At 41.7% G+C, this 26,965-nt stretch overlaps 1 protein-coding gene across 6 annotated transcripts in view; it reads left to right on the plus strand.

Moving 5' to 3' along the window:
• The window catches only part of C5H12orf75 (chromosome 5 C12orf75 homolog), a 92,174-nt gene that overhangs the window by 30,304 nt on the left and 34,905 nt on the right, over nucleotides 1-26,965 (plus strand). Inside the window, exon 1 of one of the 6 annotated variants that reach the window (XM_036759994.1) lies at nucleotides 24,613-24,690. The exons of the other annotated variants lie outside the window; for them this stretch is intronic. Coding sequence (XP_036615889.1) covers nucleotides 24,645-24,690 — 46 coding nt within the window. The 5' untranslated portion in view covers nucleotides 24,613-24,644. Of the gene's footprint in view, nucleotides 1-24,612; nucleotides 24,691-26,965 lie in introns of those variants that run through there. 6 annotated transcript variants of the gene reach the window in all.

The following is a 26,965-nucleotide window of genomic DNA, read 5'->3' on the forward strand; positions in this document are numbered from 1 at the left end:
CTCTCTCGTCTCTCTCTCTCGCCTCCTCTCTCTCTCTCTCTCTCTCTCTCTCTCTCCTCTCTCCCTCCCTCCCTCCCTCCCTCCCTCTCTCTCTCTCTCTCTCTCTCTCTCTCTCTCTCTCTCTCTCTCTCTCTCTCCCTCTCTCTCTCCCTCTCTCCCCCTCTCTTTCTCATCTTTCAGGCCTCTTTTCCCCACCTTCCTCTGCTTGTTGGTTATCTCAGGCCATTGGACCCCACTCCCTTCCCTCCAGCCAGGAGCAGTTATTCTCATTTTTTGTACCCTAGCAATGGCTCTGAATCCTGGATGAAATCTTCTCCATAACATTTCTGAATCACAAAAGAATTTGTCATAAATTGTACCCAAAGAGATCTATTGCAGATATCCAAAAGCTGAAATGATTGCTGTAGCATTTAGAAGCCTTTCACAAAACCACAGGAGGGAATTCACCAAAGTTTGTCTCCTTATAGGGAGGATCCATTGCTTTTAAACTATAACTCTAGGGGGAGAAAAAGGTCTGTAAAGAAGAAGGAAGCTTTGGAAAGACAGGATTTGGGAGAGGCAGAATTCAGCTACCCATCAGACTGCACATGTAGCTAGAGAAATGGCCTTGCAAATATTTAATAACCTATGCATGACAGAGCCTCAGCTTTGTCTGTCATCTGAAAATGGTAAATTATAGACTTCTTGGCTCTAGTGAAAACCAAGTCCAGTGAAAATAGGAATGATCCCCGTTTATAAAAAGTGTTCTATTATTATACAGATTGTAGTTAGGAAATAGAAGAAAACAGAAAAAAAATATTTTCAGCATCATTCTCCTAAAGCATCCGTTAATAAATAAGTGATATTAGCTAGGTCTAAACAACTGACATCTACCTGTACGCTCTTGGATTCATTATTTGACCTCTCTGGACCTCTGGTCCTCCATTTCCTTATGAGTAAATCTGGAGTGGAGGCAGGGAAAGGTAGATTGGATAACTTTTGAAGTCTCTTTCAACTCTAGATCTATGAAACTACTACAAAATATCAGTCAGCCTATAACTATTGACAGGGAGGTTGACTCTTATTCCTTCTTGATGGTAGAACAATACTAGCTAACTTGGTGCTGTCCTTTGCTGTAGTGCTGACTCAGCCCTTGATTGTCAACTGACCATCCCCCTTAGCCAGTGCACTGGCACTAATAGTGACAAGTAACACTTTCCATAGTACTCTCCTCATGGGTACCCTGTGAGATAGGCAATGTATCCATTATTATCCCATTTTCCAGATGAGAAAACTGGACATCAGTGATTTGCCCAAGTTCATATTACTTAACAAGCAAGGCTTGAACTAAAGCCTTCCAACTTCTAATTTAAGACTTTTTCTACTCATTTTCTATCACAGGCCACTCTGCCTGTGATAAACAGCTGCCATCTCTTACACTCCTGAAGAAGGATGTACTTTAAAAGGTCCCGTCCCCCCCCCAATTTTGCTTTTAAGGCTCATCAGGTACACCAGTTTCTCAGAGCAAGAGATATTGATGGGAGGTCCTGTAGTTCTTTTGGAGAAGCTAAAAGGTTTTCTTAAATGTTTCCTTGGTACTCGCTATGCTTTTAAGCCATTCTAGCCTTTACTTGGGTCATACTTTAATTATTCCAAATAGAAAGGGCTACCTTTGATTGCATGAGTTCTTTAACGAGACAAATACACGTATAGATGGAAGGAGAAGAGTAAAAATAACCATTTTGGTTGGTTCAGTTTTCGCTGAAGCATGGACTTCAGGCTAAAATGATACTCTGCACTTCTGGAGTGCTGTCCAGTTTCCAGAATGCTTTTATGCGCATTACCACCTTTGATTCTCATAGGCATCCTGAAAGTAGTAGGTAGGATGACTTCATTTGACTTGCTTAAAATTAGGAAGTATATCTGATTTTTTTTAACTGCCTTTGCCTTGATGCTGGCTTATAACTATCCGACTCGAAAACAGAAAATTTCTTATAACTCCTGTTAAATACCTAAAAAGGAGCATTTCTTACATGACTAATAGGGAAATGTTTTACATGCCTGCACATGTATAACTTTTATCAGATTGCTTGCCTTCTCAATGACTAGGAGGGGAGAGAGGGTGAGAGAGAATTTGAAATTCAAAATGATAAAAAATGAAGGTTAAAAATTGTTTTTACATGTAACTGGGAAAAAATAAAATATTAAAATCCAGTGAAGACCCCGAAACAAAATAAACATCACTAATCAACCAGGGGAAAAAAGAAAATGAGCCTGTGTTCCCAAAATTTATTTCTGGCATTCCTTTCTACAGTAACGGGAACAGCAGCAGTAGCCACAACAACTCCCAAGACTCTGCTGTATTGTCATATGCATGAAAGTAAGGACAAGAGCAAAGTGGAGTGGGGGTTATCATGCTTCTTAGGTCTTTCTTATGCTCATCCATCAACAATAAAAGTTCAAATTCTTTTTGTGTTGTTCTGACCCACCCCAGAGGTCACCTTCCAAGAGCAAAAGAAAAATTCACTGAAAGAAAAGTCGGGGTAATAAAATAAGGATGCCACACCAGAACTTTTTAATTTGTCTTTTTTCTTTAATATTTTCTTTTTTGCCAATTACTTGTAAAGTAATTTTTAACATTCATTTTTTAAAACTTTGAGTTCTGAATTCTCTCTGTCCCTCCCTCCTCTCCCCCCTCATTGAGAAAGCAAGCAATTCGATATAGGTTATGCATGTGCAGTCATGCAATACGTATTTCCACATTAGTCATGTTGTGAAAGAAAACACAGACCAAAAAGGAAACCAACAACCAAGAAAAATAAAGTAAAAAATGTATGCTTCGATCTGCATTCAGACGCTATCAGTTCTTTCTCTGGAGATGGATTGCATTTCAGAACTTTCTTCTAAAAGCAAACTTTTGTTCTTAAATGTTTGAGGGATCATATATTTAGAACTTAAAGGGGACTTAGCATTTATTTAGCCCAATCTTTTCATCTTATGTGTGAGGGAAATAGACCAAGAGAGTTTAAATGATTTGCCCAATATCACACAGGTAACAAGCAACAGCACTAGGATTTGAACCAAGGTCTTCTGGCTCTAAAGTCAATGAATGCTCTTTTTCCTAGAGCATATTGAAACCTTATTTAGTCAGGCATTTTAATAAACTTTTTCTAGAAGTCTTGTTATTTGGTCACATCTGATTCTTTGTGACCCCATTTGGAGTTTTCTTGGCAAAGATACTGGAATGGTTTGCCATTTCCTTTTCCAGCTCATTTTACAGATGAGGAAACTGAGGCAAACAGGGTGAAATGACTTGCCCAGGGTCACACAGCTAGTAAGTGTCTGAGGCCAGATTTGAACTCAGGAAGATGAGTCTTCCTGCCTCCAGGCCCAGTCCTCTATCCACTGTACCAACTAGCTACCCCCAAATTCCTAGAATATCCTATAATTCTAGAGGTTTAGAATTGAAAAGATTACAGGTTCATCTCAGTCAACCCCTTAACTTTATAGATGAGGAGAGCAAAACCCATAGAGATGTAACTAGGGCAGGGTAACCAGGGCTTTACCCCAGGACACTAAATTTACCAAAATAGGATCAACAAAACTTAGCACCCAGCTGGCAAGAATAATTAGTTAAAAAAGGAAGCTGCCAGGTGGCAGGCTGGAAAGGAGTGCTCTCTTCTCTCCTTCCCTTTCCCCTTCACTCCCTTGTAGAATGTCAGCCTCTGCCATACTGATTACTTGCAGACTTTGTCTCCCCAGCATGGGATGCTCCCTACCCCTAGATAGAGTTATCCTTAGTATCATTTGTCCTATGTAAAAAAATTGCTAGTTACAACTTTGGAGGCCCAGAGAAATGAATGGCTCAAGGTCAAACAGCTAACGGCACACCCAGGACTATAACCTAGGTCACTTGCCTCCTGATCCAATGTCATTTCTACCATTTATATTACTGTTACACTGTTATTTTAATTATTACCACTGATTTGTTTAACTAGAAAAGGAACGTGGTATGACGGAGGATCATTGTGAATACAAGATCACTCTAAAGTCAAAGGACCTAGGTTTAAATCCTCCCCCTGACCCTCATTACCTCTCCAACCTTGGGTAAGCAACAATAACCTCTCTAGGCCTTAATTCCCCCATGTGTGAAATGAAACGATTGCTCTCAGCTCAGAATGCTAAGATCTTAGATCCCATGAACTCTTATATTTCCTCTTGACTTGGTAATTGCACACAGTTCATCCACATGCTATCCCTGAGAGGTAGTTAACTATTTTTATCCCTGTTTCATAAGGGAATGGTCACAGAGGGTAAAAACAGTGTCCACAGGAAGTTGAGGAGCGCAGCTTGGAATGGACACTGTGGCTCCAGATGCCCGGTCATGTGGCTAAATCCACAGGGTCTCTCTTTTCTTCACAGGGTCTGTAGCTGGGACTGAAGGGACTCCCCAGAAAGATCAGATGAGTCAGTCCATGAATCAAGCCATAGACCCTTTATTTGGTGTATTTTAAGGAAGGTCCTGAACTGAAAGAAAGGTCACATTGCTTGACATTCGATACCCAAGGGAGCATGGGATGCAGGGACCATATGGGAAGGGGACTTGGCTTTTTCATCTTGGTCCATTTGTGAGCATAAGGTGAATACTGAGAACTATTTTGATGTATTTCTTTTATTATTGGGAGCATTCTCATATGTGGTTGTTCATACGCTGCAATTTAAGAACCCTTTCTTCATGTAATTTGACTACTCATCTGTTGAGGTCATCTATATTTGTTCCTATATATCTTAGCTATAACTTAGTTCCTTATCAGAGAAATTAACTGCAAAGATTTCTCTCTACTTTCTTACTTCCATCCTTATCCTACAGTGTTAATTTTGTATGTGCAAAAGTTTTTCAATTTTGTGTAACTTAAATGATCAAGTGTAGTGTAATCAGGGAGGGGCTTTTTGCTGTTCTTCTTTTAAGTGCCTTTAACAATTTTGGCCTTTATTTGAATGGGGCTGGTAAAGTGGCATCTTGTCTTGGAATGTTTCTCAGCATTAAGACAATTGGGAGTCATTGATTAGAAACCCCATACATGGTGGTACTAGGGATTAACTAACTTTCCCACACCCTAAATGGGACTTTTCACTGTTCTTTGAGTGCTTCTTAGCACTGAGGTAATCAAGTGCCCCAGGGCCCTGAGATGGGTATATGAGATCTGAGGTTGGTGTTTGACTTTTGGGGCTCACTCATAGAAGGAGTATTGAAACTCTGGGTAAGCCATTGTAACTGCCCCCCCTGGCTTTGCTAACCCAGACCCATTGGTTCTTTTCTGGTAACTATGTATTGTGATTTGATCAGACAAAGTCTGTTGATGTTTGTAATTTCTGTTTGTATTTGCCTTGAATTTCAGGGGGCTGATCTTTTCCCCCTGAACTAAGTGAATGATATATATATGTTTGATTAAACTGAGATTGTTAATCCCTTAAAGTTGATTTCCTTAGAAAAGCTGATTAAAGAACCTGTGCTAGCAGCCTTCTTGTTGTTGGTCTTGTATTGGTCTTTCACCCCCACAACAGCTACTAGCCACATTGTTGTTACGTCAAGTTAATCTTTTGTTGCCCCTTTTATTCTGTATTTAGTGAAGAAACTCCTAGCCATAGCATTGGGCCCATTTTCCCATCTGAAAAGAAGAGAGTTGGACTCGGGAGTCTGAGGTTCCTTGCTTCTCTAGAGCCAGGATCCTATGATTTCATAAATCCTCTCTGCTGGACTCCTGGCTGGCCCCTTTATCCAGGGAAGCCCCTCTACCTCTTCACAATGGGGTGGGTATCACTACTTTCAAAGAGGGATAGGGAGTAACAGGGAAGGAATTCATTTAGAGAAGTCTGGGAATTTCTACAGTGATGGTTTCCATGTCCCAGCATGCCGATGGAATATACAATGTTGAGACTCCTGGATCTGAGTATCAGGGCAGTTTGCTCCACTGAAGGAGGTGTGTACATCTGGGGGGAGTCAGGGCAGCTCCAGACTCAAAGTGGCTCAGGTGATTAACAGGATAGGAAAGGATCCTGCTAGGCTTTCTATCCCTGAGGTTATGGTTAAGAGGCACCAGTCATCGGAGAGGCTGAAAGCTTCACTTCTAAGGTTACCTTCCCTTCACTCTGTTTATTTGGAATGTTCTGATATATATATATATATATATATATATATATATATATACACACACACACACATACATATATATACACATATATATATATGTATATGTATATATATAGGATCACAGCATTAGAGATGGCTAGACAGGACCCCTTACAAGCCATTGAGTATAACTCCCTCACTTTACAGATGAGGAGACTGTTCCAAAGAGGGGAAGGGACTGGCCCAAGGTCACATAGCTAGAATCTGAGACAGGATTTTAATCCAAGTCTTCTAACTCCAGAACCAGCATGTTTTTCATTTTACCAAACGCTGCTATGTTATCTCTTATCTCTTCTATTAGAATATAAGCTCCTTGAGGGAAGGGATTGTTTTGACTTTTTTTTTTTGTATGGCCAGAACCTGTTATAGTGACTGGAGCATAGTAAGTGGCTTAATAAATACTTGTTAATTTATTCTGGACTAGAAGTTTTCTGACATAGAAGATCCAAATATGGGGAGATTTCAGAAAAGGCTCAAGGCAGGAGGAAGTGCTAGCAGTTAGGAATAAGCAGACTGTTGGACAGAAAAAAGACTAGTACAGAAAAAAAAGAACAGATCCCCCACTTCCTGGATTATAGCCACCTTTAATGATCTCTCCACTGACTTACAATGCCCAGGAAACCCATCCCCCCCTCCAAAAAAAAACTCCATTTGTGTTGCTAAAAAGGAAGAAAACAAACCCCTTTCAAGAAGACACAATTCAAATAGTCCTCAAGTGGTAAAAACAAATGAAGGGACTAAATACTTTCCATCTAAGAAAATTTCTTCAAAATGTTTATAATGACTTGACAGATAAAGCATTTGGGAAACATTTGCAAAATGTTTTGGAATCATTCGGCTGTCTTAATGTCTTAAAAGGAAACTCATTTTGTTCTTAGTAAGTGAAATCTTTGCTTTGCTTTGCCAACATTGCTTTTTTCTACTGAAACTCAGAGGTTTGGAAAATCCTCTGATGTCATCTACTCGAACCTGATCCTGAATGAATAAAAAACCTAACAAGTGTTGTCTAGCCTTTGCTTGGAGACTTTCAGGGAGGAGGAACCTGGGTGTGTGAGGTAAATAAAATGTGAAGACTTCACCGGGAAGATATGTATATATATACATATACATACATACATACATACATACATATATACATATATATATATACACACTAAGAAATGTTTAAAAAAATCAAGAAATAGGGAAGTGGAAAAATTCTGAGGCCATGAGAGTCTCAGCCTCTGGGAAAGTTTATCCTGAAAGCTTTTGTTCTTTCTTCTGGTTCTGGTTTAAAGATTTGCTCAGTAAGAATGGGGTCACTGTGACCTGCTTTCCTTTACTGTAAAAGTATTGTAAAAGAATCCTCCCCTTATCCTATTCTCCTTTAGATTTATAGATGTCACCTCAGTTGTAATCATTAACTAAGAGAATGGGAATTGGAATTTCTGTGCCTCGATTTCCCGGTTCTTTGTCTAACTTTCGTGCTCAGATTGTAAGCCTGCCTCCCAGCCAATGGTGAGAAGGGTCAGAGGTGGGCAGGAATTCTCTTGCCTTAGGTATAATTATTGGTGCTTTGCCCCTTGTACCCTGCCTCCTTTGCTGGTTCAGTTCTGCGCTGGTAGAGGATGCCCTATTCTCGTGAGAATTGAATAAAATTTATTTCTGTTCCTACCCTGAGATGGCTCCTTATTAAAAATTTAATTGGTGAGGGTCTTTCATCCCACACAAGGGGTGTGCTGGAGCCAGCTTGAAATGGCTTGGGAGAGCTCATTGTTAAATTTTACACCACAGAAATCAGCAAACTCTACAATGAGGGCTGGATTTAGGGTTTTGTTGATTGTCTAGAACTTTAAAAGTGTAAATGCAGAAATTTAAAAGTAGATCAACTTTTTTCCCCTCCAGAGACATGATTTTTAACATTTACCAGAATACCCCTGGGGCAACTCACTCTCTTTCAAGGCAGCCTGCTCACTTTGGGGCAGCTTTTCTTAGGTTGAGCTTAATCTTGCCTCTCACATGAATGTATGAAAATGTTTAATGATCTAGAGGAATTTCTCCAGCCTGTAAAGAAATATATTTAGTATATGTATGGCCATGCACAGGTCACTTAATATCTCAGTTTCTTTCTCTGTAAATTGAGGGTAGTTGAAATCGATGATTGCTAAGGTGGCTTTCAGTAATTCATCTGTGCCTTCTCCTCTTTCCACATATCCTTGGGCCCTATGCAGAACTCTGAAAGCTCTCCTCTGGATATTTTCATTTTTTTTTTCAAAAAAGGATTCTATGAGTACCAGTACAGTTTTCAGGTGTCCATCTGTTGTCCTATGTTTTTGTTAAATGATGAGCCTTCCTCCTTTCCCCCAACACATCTTTATGCTACTTGCCTGTAAGTCTTCTTTTGTAATACATCTGATTTCTCTCTCCATTTCCCTTTGAACAACTTGCAATTTGTATCCTTTGGAGTTTGCAGTGTTCAGTGAGTCACAGTCATATGGCATTCTAAACGCTTCCATAGTTATGCAGAGATTGTGGACCAGCACATCCATAGTTCGCCTGGTCCTTGGACTCCTGAGGGGAAGGTAGCTAGGTGCTGAAAAGGATAGCTCATTGGAGCTGGAGCCATGAAGATCTGAGTGTCAGCAGTGCGACCCTGGTCAAGTCACCTAACCTCTGCTTGCCTCAGTTTCCTCAACTGTAAAAGGGAGATAATAATAGTCCCTACCTCCCAGGGTTTTTGTGAGGATAAAATCGATAATACAGAACTCTTTGCAAACCTTAATGCATTACATAAATGCTAATTATTACTAATAAGTGGAAAGTGCCAGCTCTCCTGGCCCTCATCTATGAAGATCTATGGTATTTCATCAATATGGGAGGGTACCTCTATCACACAGCCACATCACAAAGATGCATTTTGGGGTCAAAAGAGCAGATTGGAATCATTGAAAGGGCTTTGTTATTTCCTAGATGCTATCTGGTCTGCCTCGTGCCATGTAGAAAGGGGACTTGATTTGGAGTCAAAGGACTTGGGTTTGAATCCTGTTATTTACTACTTGTGTGGGTTTGGGCAAATCATTTAACTTGGGCAATCATTTAATGTAAGGATTGACATAAAGAAAGTTTGCATTCTGAGATTCCTTTCAGCTATAATCAAGTGTCTTTTTATTCTGTGTGGCCAATGGTGGATTTGTGTGGCTAGCCAATATTCTATCAAAGCCTTAATTAGCAGAAAGGACAACTGAGTAACAGGATACTGGATTTTGTGATAGAGGACCTGGGTTCAAATCCTACCTATGATTGAAAGACCATCTCTGACACTTAGTAACTATGTGACCTCCTCTCTCTGGCCCTCAGTTTCCTAATTTGTACAATAAAGGGACTAGGTGACTTCTGAATTCCCTTCTATCTCTACATCGTCTGAGGCAAATATCAAACCGTCCAGGAATGTCAGAGTCAGCTTTCTAAGAGAATTAAGCTGAGCCCAGCTGGGGACCCTGCTGGGTAGGCTGCCATCGGGGGAGGGAGCAGATCAGGGCCAGGCAGTTCACCAGGACTGTAGCTGCAATGGGGAAGAAGTACATCACCTGTCAGTCTCCAGTTTTAGCTTTTTTTCCTCACTGGGCGTTGTTTCTACCTGCAGGAATACAAGTACTGTCATCATTCTCTGAACTCTGGTGCAAAGCTCTGTTGGCCCCACCCCAGTTATGGCTTGGTCCCCTATGCCGGAGGGATCAGAGAGAAGGAAAAAGGAATCCTAAGTTCTCAAATGCTGGTCTAAGGACTAACAAACATATTCTCATGGACGGTGGCAGTGGGAAGTCATCATTGATAAGTCCGGGAGAACTGACTGAGTATACAACTGACCTGGTCTGTCTCATCACAGGCTACTACGTCAAACTGCTTCCTCAAAGGCTCTTAACAGAAAAAAGACAGTGCATAGAGTGCTGAGAGTCTCAATTTGAACTTATTTGAAAGGGAACCAATTCTTACTAGTTGAAAGGACAACTTTGAGCCTTCTTTGAGCTCAAAGAAGCATACTATGTCAGCTGGGGTGTGAGACTCAGAGACTAATTAGTCCAATTCCTTAACTTGACTAAGAATAAGAATCACTTGTATAAGTGACCTGAGAAACAGGAATCTAGGGAGGCAGCTAGGTGGCACACTGTCCACTTTATTACATGTTGGCTTTAGGATTAGGAAGACCCGAGTTCAAATCCTGCCTCTGAAGCATACTAGCTGTGTGATCCTAGGTGAGCCACTTATTTTTTTTCAGCCTCAGTTCCTTTCTGTAAAATAATGTGGTTGGAATTCATAGCCACTAAGGTTTTGTCTAGTACAGTGGTTGAAGACCTCTAGTGTAGGGGAATCCTTTGCCTCCTAAAGTAGGACATTCCATTTTGAAATAGCTTGAATTGTTGAGAATTTTTTCTTAACATCAAGCCTAAAATTTACTCTTCACAATTTCTACCTGTTGCACCATTTCTTTCCTATGGGACCAGGTAGAACAGATCTGATCTCCATTGATGGTCTTTCCCATGTTCTTATTGTTTGGTCATTTCAGTCATGTTTGACCCTCTGTGGCCTCATTTGGGGTTTTCTTGGCAAAGATCCTGGAGCAGTTTGTCATTTCCTTCTCTAGCTCATTTTACAGATGAGGAAACTGAGGCAAACAAGGTTAAGTGACTTGCCCAGGGTCACACAGCTAGCAAGTGTCTGAGACCTGATTTGAAATCAGAAAGATGAGACTTCTAGATTCCAGTCCCAGCACTCTACCTGCTGTGCCATCTAGCTGCCCTGACCTTTCCCATGACAGCCTGTCAAATACTTGAAGACAACTATTGTGTCTTCCCTCAGCCTCTGTGCTCTAAATGAAACATCCCCCAGCCTATTCAACTACTCATTATAAGACAGGAACTTGAGACCCCTCGTAACATGATTGCCATGCTAAGAGTGGTCTCCAACTTATCAAGGTTTTTCTTAAATATGATGTGCAGAAATGAATGTTCCCCTTCAGATGTGATGTGAGCAGGACAGAATATAGTAAGATACCAGCTCTGTAGTACTGGGCAACATCTTTCCTAATGGGCTCTTAAATTGTCTTAGTTTTCTCAGGCTCCCATGTCACACTTTAGATCACAAATATCGCTATTCATTTTCCTACTGCTGGTCTATGGATGGACAAACAGATTCTCATGAGTGATGGTGGCAGAAAGTTATTGGTGAATGGGAGGAGGATGAGAATGAGTGTTGGACCCTAGAGTGGAATTACTTCTGGATTTGGTGTCAGAGAATCTGGATTCAAATCTCAGCTCTTCTACTTATTACCTCCTTTACTGTGGACAAGTCACATCTCTCTGGGTCTCAGTTTCCTCATCTGTCAAAAGGAAGGCTAGGACCAGATGACCTCTGATGTGTCTTCTAAATCTATGAACTCATCATCTCCATGTTCCCTTCCAGTTGTAACAGTCTACAATTGTATGAACAGCAAGAAGCGTGTATCAATTTGGTTGAAGGGAAGAGATAAAACCACTCTGGGTTTAAATATAGAGGAGTATGGGATTTCAATTCCAAGGACTGCCAAAATGGATCCCGGGCACCCCAGAATAGAAATCAGTGGCACCGAGTGATTGCCTTAAGTCCTGGGTAGGGCTATCTCAATCTCCGCCTTCTCTGCTACTGGCACCATTTGTCCCCAAGCATTTCTTGCTCCATTGGGTTGCAAAGGGTATAGATGTGAAAATGATTTGTACTCTTGAATAGCGTGGAGTTAGAAGCTTACCTAATGTGGATAAAACCTAACTGATTATTTCCACTGCAAGGGTCCACTCATTTAAATTCCACAAACATTTCTTAAGCACCTCAGAGCTGGAAGATGATGTTCCAGACACATGGTTCCCAAGGCATATCTTTAGCTTATGTTTTCGGATCAGAGACAATGGTTTCCTATAAACTCCATACTAAGAATAAGAAATCCAATATATTTGACTGTCCCCAAAGTGATAAGAAAAGAAAAGCAAAAAGTTACAGTTTACAAGGAACAGAACAAAATGAAACTCTATTATCTATACATGGGGCAAAATTGTCCTTGGTAACTGGTGGCAAGTAAGGAAGCTCAGGGATTTAGCATTGGGAGAGAACTTAGTGTTCATGTAGGCAATCCTACTCATTGTATAAGGGCCTGGAGAGGGATGTGACTTAGGTGAGGTCACATAGGTAATAAATGGCAGAGCTGGGATTGGAACAGGTCCTTCGACTCCAAACTAACCAGTTTTTCCCACACTGCTTCTCAAGATCTACAAACTTTATTTTGGTAATACTGTGCCCACATTTTTAGTTGCATCTCAGTAAATAATAGGGACCCTGGGCAAGTCATTTAACCTCTTCATGCCTCAGTGTCCTCATCTGTAAAATGAGAGGGTTGGACCTCTCCAATGCTAAATCTATGAAATGATAAGTTTAGTAATTGCCTGAGTCTCCAACTAAGTGATTTACCCAGGTTCCCACAGCTAATGATTGTCACAGGTGGGTTTTGATTTCATGCATTCCTGATGCCATGTCTGGAACTCTATCCAACTACAACACTAGGCTGTTTTCTATTAATGTAATAATAGTATATTATATGAAAATAAATCCATAAAAACATGCGTTTTTGTTGCTGTTGTTCAATCATGTCCCACTCTTCATAATCCCATGGACCATGGCATGCCAGGCCCTTCTGTCCTCCACTATCTCCCCAAATCTATCCAAGCTCATGTTTGTTGCTTCTATGGTGCTATCTATCCATCTCTGTCCATATATATATATATATATATATATATATATATATATATATATATATATATACACACACACACACACACACACACACACACACACACATATATATATATATATATATATATATATATATATCTCCATCCTTGGCCACCTCCTTTTCCTTTGGTCTTCAGTCTTTCCCAACATCAAGGGTCTTTTTCAATCAGTCCCATCTTCTCATTATGTGGCCAAAGTATTTAAGCTTCAGCTTCAGTATTTGGCCTTTCAGTGAATAGTCTGAATTAATTTCTTTAAGTATGGATGGATTTGATCTCCTTGCTGTCCAAGAGACTCTCAAAAGTCTTCTCTAGCCCCACAATTTGAAAGCGTTGATTCTGCAACATTCAGATTGCCTTAATTTTGGTCCTAATAAATTATTTTTATTTGTTTTTCCCTATGAGGATAAGGAATATCATATGTTGCTATATGTATAACATATATATACACAAATTTATGTCATTCAATACTTTTATAACTATATATGTATTGCTATATATAAAATAGCTATAATGCATATTATGTAACATACATGCTATAGATTTATATTATACATCTTATACACATACATATTACACATACACATATACATACATATATAACATACATATATTATACATATGCATATACATTATACATATGCATGTGTTGCTATATTATATTATATGTTGCTATGTACATTACGCATATGGAGTCAGGAAGACCTGAGTTCAAAGCCAGCCTCAGACACTTATTAGCTATGTGACCCTGGGCAAGTCACTTCTGTCTGACTCAGTTTCCTCACATGTAAAATAGGGATAATAACAGCACTTACCTCCCAGGGCTATTGTGAGGATCAAATGATAAAATATTTGTAGTGCTTAGCACAGTGCCTGGTACGTAGTAGGTGCTATGTAATGTTGTTGTTGCATATCACAAATAATCAAGTTATATCAGCCCAAAGATTTAAATGCCTTTCTCTCCCTGTCCCCCCCCCCCCCCGCCCCAATTTGTCCCATTCATAACGCTGGCTGACTTGGAAAACTTGGTCCCTACTGTATTCCACAACATGACTGGCACATAGTAGGTGCTATGTTATGTTGTTGCAAATCACAGATAATCAAGTCATATCTTCCTAAATTAAAAATGAAGCCCAAAGATTTAAATGGCTTTTCCCCAATTTGTCCCATTCATAATGCTTGCTGACTTGAAAAACTTGGTCCCTACCGTGTTTCACAATATGACACCGTGAGAGCTAAACTGGGGTCACAAGACCTGGGTCTGTGGGAATCAGCTCTACTAAGCTGGGTGACTTCAGGGACCTCCGTCCCCTCTCTGCTCCTCAGTTTCTTTACCCATAAATCTAAGGGGTTGGTCTAAATGACCTCTAAGCTCCCCTCCAGCTTCCATTCTTATGGTCCCATGAACAAAGCTCCATCCTGTTGCTTGAGGATTGGTGCTTTCAAAGCGGCACCAATGTAACAAGGCACATCCAAGCATCTCTCCCTATTCTAGTACACCTTCCGCTCAAAGTCACATTGATCTTTCTAAAGTGAAGATCTGGCCGTGTCTTGAGGCATCAGCAAAGCTCATCAAACCCTCAGCAGCAGGAAAACCATGCCAGACGAGGAGCCAGAAGGTGGGTTCAAATCCTGGATGTGTCAATTACTAGCTATGTGACTTCAGACTTTATCCATCTTAGTTTCCTTTTTTTTAATGAAGTCAGCCTAGATGGCCTCTGAGGTCCTTTTCAGATTTAAATCTATGATCTTGTGAAAGGACCCTAGAGGTCATGCTTTCCCACATTGTTCCATGACAATAGAAAATAGAACCAAGGGGAAGGCAGCCTGTCGGACCCAGCCTTGGCCTTGGTAGGACCAGCCAGGCAGGGTCCCCTTATATTTCTAAAGTCAGAAAACCTTTATAACCTTATTATTTTGAGCTAGGAGAGGCTGAAGAGGCCCTTAAGCCCAATGCCCTCATATACAGGAGGAAATGAAGGACTGGAGGGGTCACATAGGTAATAAATGTCTGAGCTGGGATTTGAACTGTATATCCATCATTCTTTCTGCATGCCCTCTCCTGGAAACAGCTAGAAAATAGGGATTGTGTTTTAAAAGCACTTCTGCTTTCCTGCTGAAGATGTTAAAAATGTAGTTTAGCCCTAGAATCATGATGTTCCACTGCTCACAGACCTTCCCTTTTTCTAAGGGATCATTTTCAGATGCCTTAGCTTGACATTCAAGGCTTTCCATTTCTGATTCTAAACTTCTCTTCCTTCAAATTCTGCTACTTTCTTGAAGCTTTTATGCGTCATCTGTAGACCCTTCCCCCAATTTAGTATTCAATTATATTCTAAAGGGGTGAGAAAGAAGAATTAGGAGATTGCTGGGTTCAAATCTTGCCTCTGACACTTACTAGCAATGGAACTCTCTACAAGTCACTTCACCCCCTCTAAGCCTCCATTTTCTCATCTGCAAAATGGGCATAATCCCTGCAGTATCCACCTTATGATGTTTTTGTGATGCACATGAAAAAAGGCATATAGATAGAATGCGGTTTTAGAAATACCAACTCTGAATTTTTTCTTTTAAAATGGTTTTTTAAAATTGATGCCTTTTCTTTTTACATCACATTCATTTTCAAATAGATCCCTTCACTTCCACCAATAGTGAGCCAATCCTTTGTAGCAAAAATTGAAAAAGACGAAAACAAAAAAACCAAAAATAAACCCAGTTTAGTAAAAAACCAACTGACCTATTGACTGTCTAGCAATATGTATGATATTCTACATCCAAAGTCTCACACCCCTGCAACGAAGGGAGGGAATTGTGTTTTCTCAACTCTCTGCCGGGTCCAGGCTTTGGCACTCTAATTAGACAGCTTTCACTTCTGTCTAATTGGTCTTTCTACTTTCTAATGGTAGTCATTGCATACATGGTTTTCTTGTTTCTGATTACTTATTTTTTCTTCCATTTAAAAAAACAACTTAACAAAAGAAATGAAAATAAATACCTCCTTAATTATAGTAGAACAGAAAGAGAGGGCAGTATAGGAAACTATGAATCTTTGTTTCATATATATCTTACTTAAAAGCACACACATGTGTAGGTGTGTGCATATTTCAATCTGTAGCTTTCAAAGTTGTTCTTCTTGCCTGTGATTCCTTCATGTCTGCCTTGGGTTCTCCTTTATGCATTTTAAAAACACGTTTCAATGACTCTCTTTTCTTTGTCTGTCTTTTAAATTTTTGGTGATACTTTCTCTAGCTCCTCACTTCTCTGTCCTCCCCCTGCATTGAGGAAAAAAGAAAAACATAACCCTTATGACAAATAAAAGTTATTCTCACATTGGTCATGATGTCTCATTCAGCACTTGGAGTCCATCTCCTCTCTGTTAGAAGATTCTTCTAAGCTTCATCTAAGACCAAGCTTTATCATTGGTCCTCTGCATTTCTGTCCAGCCAGACTCCAGCCAGTGTTTGTCTTTACAGTACTGTTGTCATTATATACATTGTTCTCCTGGTGCTGCTCACTTCCTTCTGCCTCAGTTCATGTAAATCTTTCCAGGATTCTCTAAAACTATCCCCCTTGTTTTTTCTTACGGTGCAATGATATTCCATTACAATCATATACCACACTTTGTTTAGCCATTCTCCAACTGATAGACACCACCATAGCTTCTTCTTTGCTATAACAAAGAGGGGTGTTATAAATATTTTTGTATACACAGGTCCTTTTCCTCTTTCTTTGCTCTCTTTGGGGATATAGACCTAGGAGTGGTAACATCAGCCATGAATTCAGCCTGTTGACTCAGTGGATAGAGTGCTGGGTCTGGAGTCAGAAAGACCCAAGTTAAAATCTTGCCTCAGACACTTAAATGCTGCATGACCCTAGGCAAGTTACTTACCCTCTGTTTGCCTCAGTTTCCTTAACTGTAAAATGGGGGTAATAACAGTATCTAACTCCTGGGATTGTTGTGAAGATCAAATGAGATAATATTTGTAAAGCACTTAGCATAGTACCTGATACATAGTAGGTACTTCAGAAATGATTTCTCCCTTCTTCCCTTCCCTTCCCTTCCCTTCCCTTCCCTTCCCTTCCCTTCCCTTCCCTTCCCTTCCCTTCCCTTCCCTTCCCTTCCCTTCCCTTCCCTTCCCTTCCCTTCCCTTCCCTTCCCTTCCCTTCCCTTCCTTTCCCTTCCCTTCCTCCCCTCCTCTCCACTCCTCTCTCTCTTTCTTTTCTTTCTTTCTTTCTTTCTTTCTTTCTTTCTTTCTTTCTTCCTTCCTTCCTTCCTTCCTTCCTTCCTTCCTTCCTTCCTCTTCCTTTCTTTCTTTCTTTCTTTCTTTCTTTCTTTCTCTTTCTTTCTTTCTTTCTTTCTTACTTTCTTTCTTTCTTCCTTCCTTCCTTCCTCCCTTCCTTCCTTCCTTTCTTTCTTTCTTTCTTTCTTTCTTTCTTTCTTTCTTTCTTTCTTTCTTTCCTTCCTTCCTTCCTTCTTCCTCCCTTCCTCCCTTCCTTCCTTTCTTTCTTTCTTTCTTTCTTTCTTTCTTTCTTTCTTTCTTTCTTTCTTTCTTTCTTTCTTTCTTTCTTTCTTTCTTTCTTCCTCTCTCCCTTCCTTCCTTTCCTTCCTCCCTCCCTCCCTCCCTTCCTCCCTTCCTTCCTCCCTTCCTTCCCTGGGCAATAAGAAGCACGATATTATTGGATACTTGACCGTCTTGCCTCATGGTGACAATAATGAAAGGGAACAAAAAGAGCACCTCTAAGATAATTACAGCAGGTGTGCTAACATCTGTGGCAGAGGATGAAGAATTACAGATATTTGACAAAAGATTTGCATGATCTCTCCTACATAAGACAACTAATAGCTTGATGCTTTGCTCCATCAAATCAAATGTCAATGGAATGTCAAGGGTGGGGAAAATATGGTTCAGGATCAAGAAATAAAGGCTATTTTTTTTGCAAAGTTCAAAATGAAGAAGGATTCCCCAGAGGTGAATGTAGGTGGTGCAATGGATAGAGTGTAGGACTTATGGTCAGGAAGGACTGAGTTTATGTCCTGCCTCAGACATTTAGCAGCTGTGTGACTCTAGGCCAGACACTCAATCTCTGTCAACCCAAGTTTCCTCATCTGCAAAATTGAGATAATAATAACACCTACCTCACAGAGTTAGAAGGATTGACCAAAAGAGATAACGTATGTAAAGTGCTTTGTAAACCTTCAAATGCAGTATGTGTGTATGCTTGTGCATATATATATGTGTGTGTATGCATGTAGAGATGTCTACATATTTGTGTGTATATACACATATGTAAATATGTGTGTATATATGCATATGTATGTGTATATACATGTATATATGCACATATACGTATGTATGATGTCAGTTGAGGCCACCATATTAGGTGTTTTTGCTTACTTGTTTTTCTTTGTTTCAGGAAAGGGTAGAGAGGGGAAAATTTTTTTCTAGAAATGACTATGATGTAGACAAAAGTCATCAATATATATGTATGTATATATACATATATTAAAAAGAAGAAAGAAAAGGGCTTAATTTGAAAATTGCCCCCCTTTAGAATCTTCTCTGTCCAGATTTCCAGCAAAGGAGGCCAAGTTTATTTTCTTTGGCTAATGATTAAACACCCACTTCTTACCTTCCTTTTTTTCTCTACTCATTTTTCAAGCAATTTAATCCTGACCCTTGGTTTGTAGTACTTAGTTAGCCATGGCAACAGGACCATTAGTTAGGTCAACAGCCACTGAAATTAGAGACGTTGTTTGCCAACCACAGTGCTAGCCATGCTGGGGGTGGGCGGGGAGGTGAGGACGGGATGCTGTTCACCAGCCCATCTGATGTAGAGGAAGGAACCTGTTGGCTTGTATTCAGGAGTGGTGACTACAAAAGTTTCCTGGATGTGTTGTTAAATAAATAATGTATTTTCTAATGAATTTGCAAAGAAGTCATTCAAGGGAGAAATAATACCCATTTTGGTTCATCTGAAATGTTTTATGGAAAAACTTAATTTTGGATGGGATTGAATTATACAGGTAATTGTGGTTTATTGGATAGTGTTGGGCTTAGAGTCAGGAACAGGGTTTAAATCCTGATTGATGTTAGTGACCCAGGGTCAGTCACTCAAACTGTCAGCCCTGAGCAATTCCCTAGGTCTTATCTACAAAGTGGTGGATGAATCTCAACTTGCGTTAGGAAAGGGAGTTGCTGCCCTGGGAAATTGGCAGGTTGAGTAAATCATGGATCCTTTGTATATTTGTTATATTTAACTCTAGAAAAAGGAAGAAAATTTTCAGAAAAATCATGAATTTGAGAATGTTGGAAGGGGAGGTAGTGTGATATGGTTGGTGGGTGTACAGGCCCTGAAATCAGAAGACCATAGTTCAAACCCAACCTCTGATGTGTATTATTGTTCTGACCTCAGGGAAGTCGATTAGCCTATCTTGGCCTCAGTTTCCTCACCTCTAAAATGAGGAGATTGGACTCAGCCTCTGAAGTCCCTTCTAGATCTATGATCCTATGATATTTTTTATGCATCTGAATTTCCTTCTATCCTCTGGTACAGAGAACCACCTCCTTCATTGTTTATCAAAATTCTCCATTTACATTTGAATTTGCAGAACAGCAATCTCTTGAAACATCCATCAAAACCAAGCCCCAATCACATGCTAAGCCTTTGTATTATGTAATTCTAGAAAATAATAAAAGGGAAATGCTTATAGTCTGCATTATTTTGCAAGTTGGGTAATTGCATGTTTTTACTTTGGAATTTTATATGGCATCTAAGGTGCTTGTGTGCATGTGTGTATGCCTGCCAGTATCAAGGGGGCTTCAGTTAAATACCTCAGGACTCCAGTAATTACATGTGAAGCTAATAACCTCTCATTTTTCAACTGCCCTATCGTGAAATACAGAGCTGGAGTGAGCACCTTGGCATCCAGAGAAAGCTTCGCAAACTGTGTCTGGGGCAAGGAGCATGTCATGTGCCCTCACATCAGTGTCTTGTGGTTGATTCATTTGGTGGGGGGTGCAGGGGAGAGACCTTTTGGATCCCACTTCACTGGGGAGAGTCAGAGACCCTGGGATGCTAGCCCTCATGGGCAGGGAAAGGCCCACAAGCTGTAATGATTTAGGAGTGTCTGCACCTGATAACCACAACAATTCAGTCCCAAGGCACAGGATTCCAAAGCTGCCTGGGAAATCACTGAAGATTTTTGAACAGGGAATGATTGGACAAGTGTGGCAGGCAGAGCAGTGACTCAAGAGCCAGGGAACTAGGGTTCAAATCCTGGCTCTACCTCCGATAAACTATAGTGGCTGTGGGAAAAAAATCACTTCATTTTTGAGCCTGTTTCCTTCTCTGTAAAGTGGGAGTACTAATACTCCTGCTATGGAGACCAATTTTGTTGTTCAGTCCTTTTTTTCACTTGTGTCTGACTCTTCATGACACCATTTGGGATTTTCTTGGCAGAGATACTGGATGCTTTGCCATTTCCTTCTCCAGCTCACTTTACAGATGAGGAAACTGAGGCAAACAGGGTCAAATGACTTGTCCAGGATCACACAGCTAGTAAGTGTCTAAAGCTGTATTTGAACTTGTGAAGATGAGTCCTGACTCCAGGACCAGTGCTCTGTACACTATGGCGCTACCTAGCTGCCCATGAAACAAGTAGTAAACCTCAAATGAGATGAAGTGGGTGTCTAAATATCAGCTACGCTAACCATAAAGGATTGGATTAAGGTCAGAGCAATCAGAACACAACAGAAGGGGTGTGAGTGAAATGGGCACAGAAGCCTTGTCTGGACCTTAGTGTGGTTTGTATAACATCACCGGCAATAACAGAAGCAAGTAGAAGAAATACTGGGCAGCTATGCCCAGTAGCTCAGCGGATAGAATGTGGAGCCTGGAAGACCTGAGTTCAAATTGGACTTCAGACACTAGCTGCGTGACCCTGGGTAAGTGCCTTAGCCCTCTTTGCCTCAGTTTCCTCTATCTGTAAAATGAGTTGGAAAAGGAAATGGCAAACCAGACCAGTATCTCTGCCAAGAAAACCCCAAATGGAGTCACAGAGAGTCGGACATGACTGAAAATGACTGGACAACGACAACAGGAGAAATATTAAGCTTTAAAAAACTGAATGATAAGAACAAAAATTCTACAAACTATAGGAATAGAAATGAACTTTCATTCAAATGCTAGTAGATTCAGTTACCTTCAACTGAGCTACGAGGCCATGAATAAAGCTACTGCTGTCTTCTTTTCTATAGAAAGGTCCTTCAGGGCCAGGGAACACCTGGACAATAACACTGGCAAACACTGAATGGGATTGTTATATTCATTCAGTGCTACCTTCTCCTCCATTGGCAGCTTTTTTCTTTGTATTCCAATGTGTGCTTGTCGATGTGCTTTCATTTGGAAAGCAGTCACGTCAGGTCTGGTTTGAAGAAGGAAGGGAGGAGCTGGGTTGGGTAGTTTAATGCCAGCCTTCTTCATTCCCCTTAGTACACTGGACAGTCCAGCTACACCGGCTTCACTGCAGTTCCTCAGATGCGACAGCTCCATCCCCTGCCATGCTCCTTCGATGGCTCTTCCCCAGGACTGCGGTGTTCTGCCACCTCACCTCCACCTCCTACTTTTCCTGGAGCTCAAACATCACCTTCTCTAGGAAACCTTTCTCTTCTGTCCCTAATCTCCCATCCCCCACTGTCAGTGCTAAGACCTTCCCCTCTGGGATTCCTTATATCCTCTTGGTACCTAGACATTTTCATGTTGTCTCCCCAATTTGAATGTATGTTCCTTGAGGACAGGAACTGCTTTTGCCTTTCTTGTGTCTTCAGTGTTTAGGACAGTGTCTGGTATACGATAGGTTGTTGTTTAGGCATTTTCAGTCATGCATGGCCCCATTTGGGGTTTTCTTGTCAGAGATACTAGAGTGGTTTGCCATTTCCTTCTCCAGCTCATTTTACAGATGAGGAAACTGAGGCAAACAGAGCTTGAATGACTTGCCCAGGGTCACAAAGCTAAAGGTCACATTTGAACTCAGGTCTTCCTGACTCCAGGCCTAGTGTTTTGTCCACTGTACAACCTAGCTGCCTATACCTTTTAAGAAAAAACATTTTTTATTTAGTTCCACATTTTCTCCCTCCCTTCCCTCCTCTCCCACCCATTGAGAAGGTGAGAAATATGATGCTCATTATACGCATGCAGTCATGCAAAACATATTTCCTTATTAGCCATGCTCCAAATTTTAAGAAGCAAGAGAAACAAAGAAAAGACAAAAAATATGCTTCAGTCCTCATTCAGCGTTCATCAGTTCTCTATCTGGAGGTGGTCTTCCAATTTCCCTGGTCATTTCTCTAACCATTACACAATACTGCCTTTTTGCAACACTTTGGAATGGCCAATAAAAGCTATTTTTATCTCTAAGTAAAATGTGGGTGGGTGGGACAGAACCCCGTGTTCACCACTTCTCTAGTGGACTGATGATGTATTCTGTAAGCATCTTGAGGACTGGGGTGATTTCACTTCTTGACTTTGTATCCCTTGCGCTTGGCACAATGGAACTTCCTGTTGATTAGTGTCACGTATATCTGTCCTTGTGCCATTTCTACCAGACTGTAAGCTCCTCGATGGCAGGGCATGTAGGGGCTAGGGTTCAAGTCAGACAGCAGCCAGTGTGGAAAAGAGGTGTCTTATGCTTGGTGGAGGTCTAATGGGATGAAAGTCATCTCTTCATGTTGGATTTGGATGGGGGGATCCCCGGATTTTGGTCCGAGCCGCCAGAATTGAAGTGAAACAGGAAGAGGGAGAGGAAATGTTAGCCATTGTCGGGGGCAGACATGCTTTTTTAAAAGTGGGGAACGGGAAGGTTTCCTTGGGTTATTGGTTTATGGATGTTGCAGTGTAACCAATAGCAAGCCCCAGTGTGCAGCTGTCGATGAGGAGGTGACATATGTAACCCAAGGTATTGGGGAGTGGAAAAGGAATTGGTTCTTCTAGGCACTTGTTCACATCTGTTCTCACACACCATATAACATACAGATGCAAAGGATACACACCCCACATACATTCACCATATACCTACAATTAAGCAAATACATAACAAATATCCCATATGCATAGACCACATAATCCACAAATACTGTAACACAATTTATGCACACACAGATTATACATACAACACACACTAATTATTTACCTACCCCTAAATCTATACACAGAGGATACATAACTTATATGTGTACATCACCCAAACGTACATATTATATACACACAGAAACTACGGATGCACGACGTAAATACAAGAGTGTCAAATATCACCATCAGCTTGGGTGAATCATTTACCCCTTCTAAGGCTTAATTACTTCATGAACGAATAGGACTAGAGGAGTTCTCAGCTCCCTTCCAGCTTGAAATCTGATCCTCTGACCCCTCTACATGAATGTCACAAAGACACAAGATATTCACATTGTCTGTATACGAGATTGAGTACACAAAATGCACATGCACAAAATGTACCCCCGCTGAATCTAAACATATGAACACATATACATCATATATTCAATAACATACAGACATGACAAATATGCAAACATAAATACAAGCACACGAGCTCACAAACCACAGTGTTACCACTCACACATACGCTATACATGTACACCGTGTACCTACCACTCTATAATACCACTACGCTACGGTAACAACACTTTAAAATTTGCAAAGTGCTATACAAATATTATCCCATTTGAGTCTTCCAGCCACCCTGGGGGGTAAGTGCGATCGTCATCCCCGTTTGACAGTTGGGGGGACTGAGGCTAACAGGGTTAAGTGACTTGTCCAGGTTCACACAGCTAGTAAGTGTCTGAGGCTGGATTTGAACTCCTGCTTCCAGACTCTACCTGACACAGAAGTGCCGTATACATAAAGCACTCTTACTACCACATCCACAGACTTACACATGTACTCCACATAGACACAGCGTGCATGCACTAGACACAAGAATCACACATGGTACCACTCCTAGTTCCTCAGACACATTCTAGGCACACAGGCACACAGCCATATCTATAAACTTGCACACTTTACACATATCCTGTACATACGGAGACACATTGCACCCACAGTACACAAGACCTACACACACTCCCGCTCCCACTCACATATACACGCGCCCCCACCCTCTCTAGACACGTGCATGCATTATACACGCGCAGAAACCACGCATACCCACGAGGCGGGCTGCGTTGCTCCCTTGCTTCAGTCTCCCGAGGCACCCCTGGGTCTCCATCCCCTCCTCCCTCAGCGGTGGCCGCCCCCTCCATCTTCAAACTCTCGGCCCTTCTCCGCCAGAACCAATCAGCGGCCGCGGAGCCTCGGATTGGCTGGCGCCGTTCCCCCGGCGACGGGGCGCGGCCCGGGCTTCCCTGCTTCCCAGACCATCTGGCTGAGCCGAGCCGGAGCCTGAGCCAGAGCGGGAGGGAAGTCCTGGATCCAGGGTGGGAGGCGGCTGCGGCAGCTGCAACAGCGGCGGCGGCGGCGTCCCCCTCCATCCTCTCCCTCCTTCCAGCCCATCCCGGCCCCTCCTCCCCCTCCGCCGCGGCCAGACACCGCCCCGCCAGACGCGTCCTGGTCCTGGTCCTGGTCCGGGTCCCGGAGCTAGCGGAGCCGGATCGGGAGCCCGAGCGGGAGCCATGGGCTGCGGGAACTCCACAGCCACCAGCGCCAACGCGGCCCGAGGTGAGGCGGGCAAAGGAGGGACCCTCATCCCCACTCTCACCCTCCCTCCCATCCGACAGGCAGGGAAACTGAGGCCCAGGGACCGGGAGGGAACGCGGCATCCAAGGTCATCTAGCCCCCGCGGGCAGGACCGTAGCTGGGATTCGAACTGAAACCAGAGTAATCAGGCTCTGTCCTATACTACCCGTGTGACCTTGGGCAAGTCACTGCCCTGACCCTACGTAAAATGAAGGGGTGATACTGGCTGGAGTTGAGGTCTCTTCCGGCTTTAGAGCTCTAACCTCTAGGTCACTGAGTTTTCTCTTCTGTAAAAGTAGGGGGTTAGACTAGTCTCTGAGGTCCCTTTCACCCTTAGAGCTGTGACCCCTCCGTGCTTTACTTTCCTCATCTGTAAAAAGAGGGGATGGGACTGGATGGCTCTGAGGTCTTTTTCCAGCTCTCCAGCTAGAACCCTCTAATTTGCTGATTCCAAGTCCAAAGCTCTGTTCAATGCACCATTTTTTTGTTTTGGTTAGGGATGAAAAGAAAATCATGAGGAGGTTGACAGAGGTACCCACCACCTCTCCTTTAATTTTTGGAGGGGCAGCACTGTTTGTGGAAAGAGATAACATTGCATTTCGGGGCACCAGGGTTCACGGTCTCGGGTGACGGGGTTTGCTTGCGGTGAAAGTATGGACTGAGAGGCAGAGGCACTGAGTTTGAGACCAGCCTCTGTGCCTAGGCTGACTTCTGCCTGGGTGATCCTAGACAAGTTACTTTTCCCAGTAAGGTCTGGTTTGATGATTTTAGAGTGGGAAGAAGGCTTTAGAAAGCACAACACTTTGTATATAGTAAATTTACACATAACAAATGTTTATTTGAATTTGAGGTTATTCCCCTAGTCTTCCCCTCATTTTATCACAGGGGGAAACTGAGACTCGTAGAGAACAAATGATTTGCAGAAATTCATCCAGGTAGTAAAATAAGACAACTCAGGCACCTGACTCCAAATTCCAACCTCTTTCACAATCCTCTGGGCCTCAAGTTTCCCCATCTGGAAAATAAGGGAATAGAATCAGTTACTTCTAGCTTGCCTCCCAACTGGAAATCTGTGACATATGACCATTCAGGGGTGGGAAGAGGAAAGCTTGGTGTCTGGGATTAGAGATTGAGAGTTTCTATGTAATCTGAAAATCCTACTGGAGAAAGCAGTCCCTTCTTCACCCCCCTTCCCACTCTTCCTCATTCCCCCCAAACAGACATACTCTTGCAGAGACCTGTGTTTCTCACACCCAAGAGCACTACATTACCTACTTTGATGCCGGCACTGGAAAAGTACAGCAGAGGAACCCAGGATGATTTTGGCAGGTGAAGGGTGGATAGGATTAGGGGAAAGCAGAAGACAAAAAAAAATGACTTGTCAGCACTGCTCCCTGCCTTACAGTAATGGGGTGAGAAGTGTTGGTGGTTGGGAGATCAGACTTTATGGAAAAGGTAATTAACTAAGTAGGGAAAATGCATGGGGTTCTGATTAAGAAAGGAGATTTGAAATATCAGGGTTTTATTGGGATATAAACAATGTGTGATAGAGTTTTTAAAAAATTAACAGGGACTTGCTGTTAATATTTTTTATTGGAAACATATCACTGACAATTCTCTTTTTAACACTTGTTTTGATTGGCAGAAGTTTCCAGTCCTGAGGGCCAGCCAGCTCATGTGTTGGGTGACCTCTTCTCAATTCTATCCCTCCTACTTTCCCCAGCTAGCCTCTTATGATTTCTGATAGGCAAGGTCTGCTTTGGGTGGTCTCTATCTATCTGACCTATTTAATTGCCTCTTTTGATGACTGTTCTTACTTCATTTCATTCAGTTATGTTAAATGCCTTATCATAACCAGTCCAGTATATGCAAATAGCTGCCTGCCCCTAGAGTCTTCTACTGGTAGTCAGTTGAGAGCTCTGCCAACTGTTTTGTGACCTTGGGCAAGTCATTTATTTTAATTCATTCTAAAGAGTTCAGGATTCAGTGAAAAACTCTGACCCTTATTTTTTAGGGTTTTTAATAGGTTTAACTCAGACATTTTGCCAGTTAACTGGAAAAAAAATTCCTTGTTGATATCAGTGACTACATATCTGGGCTCTAACTTGATAAGAAAGAAGGATTTGGGGTCCTTTTTGGTCAAGACCCAGAATCTACAGGAAATTCTAGTCTTAGAGAAGTAGTTGAACCTAGATTTTTAGCATGTATAAATTGATATAAAAGCATCACTGTAATAACCTTTATCTACCCATTGATA

Source organism: Trichosurus vulpecula, chromosome 5, assembly GCF_011100635.1.
Source record: "Trichosurus vulpecula isolate mTriVul1 chromosome 5, mTriVul1.pri, whole genome shotgun sequence".
Taxonomy (NCBI): domain Eukaryota; kingdom Metazoa; phylum Chordata; class Mammalia; order Diprotodontia; family Phalangeridae; genus Trichosurus; species Trichosurus vulpecula.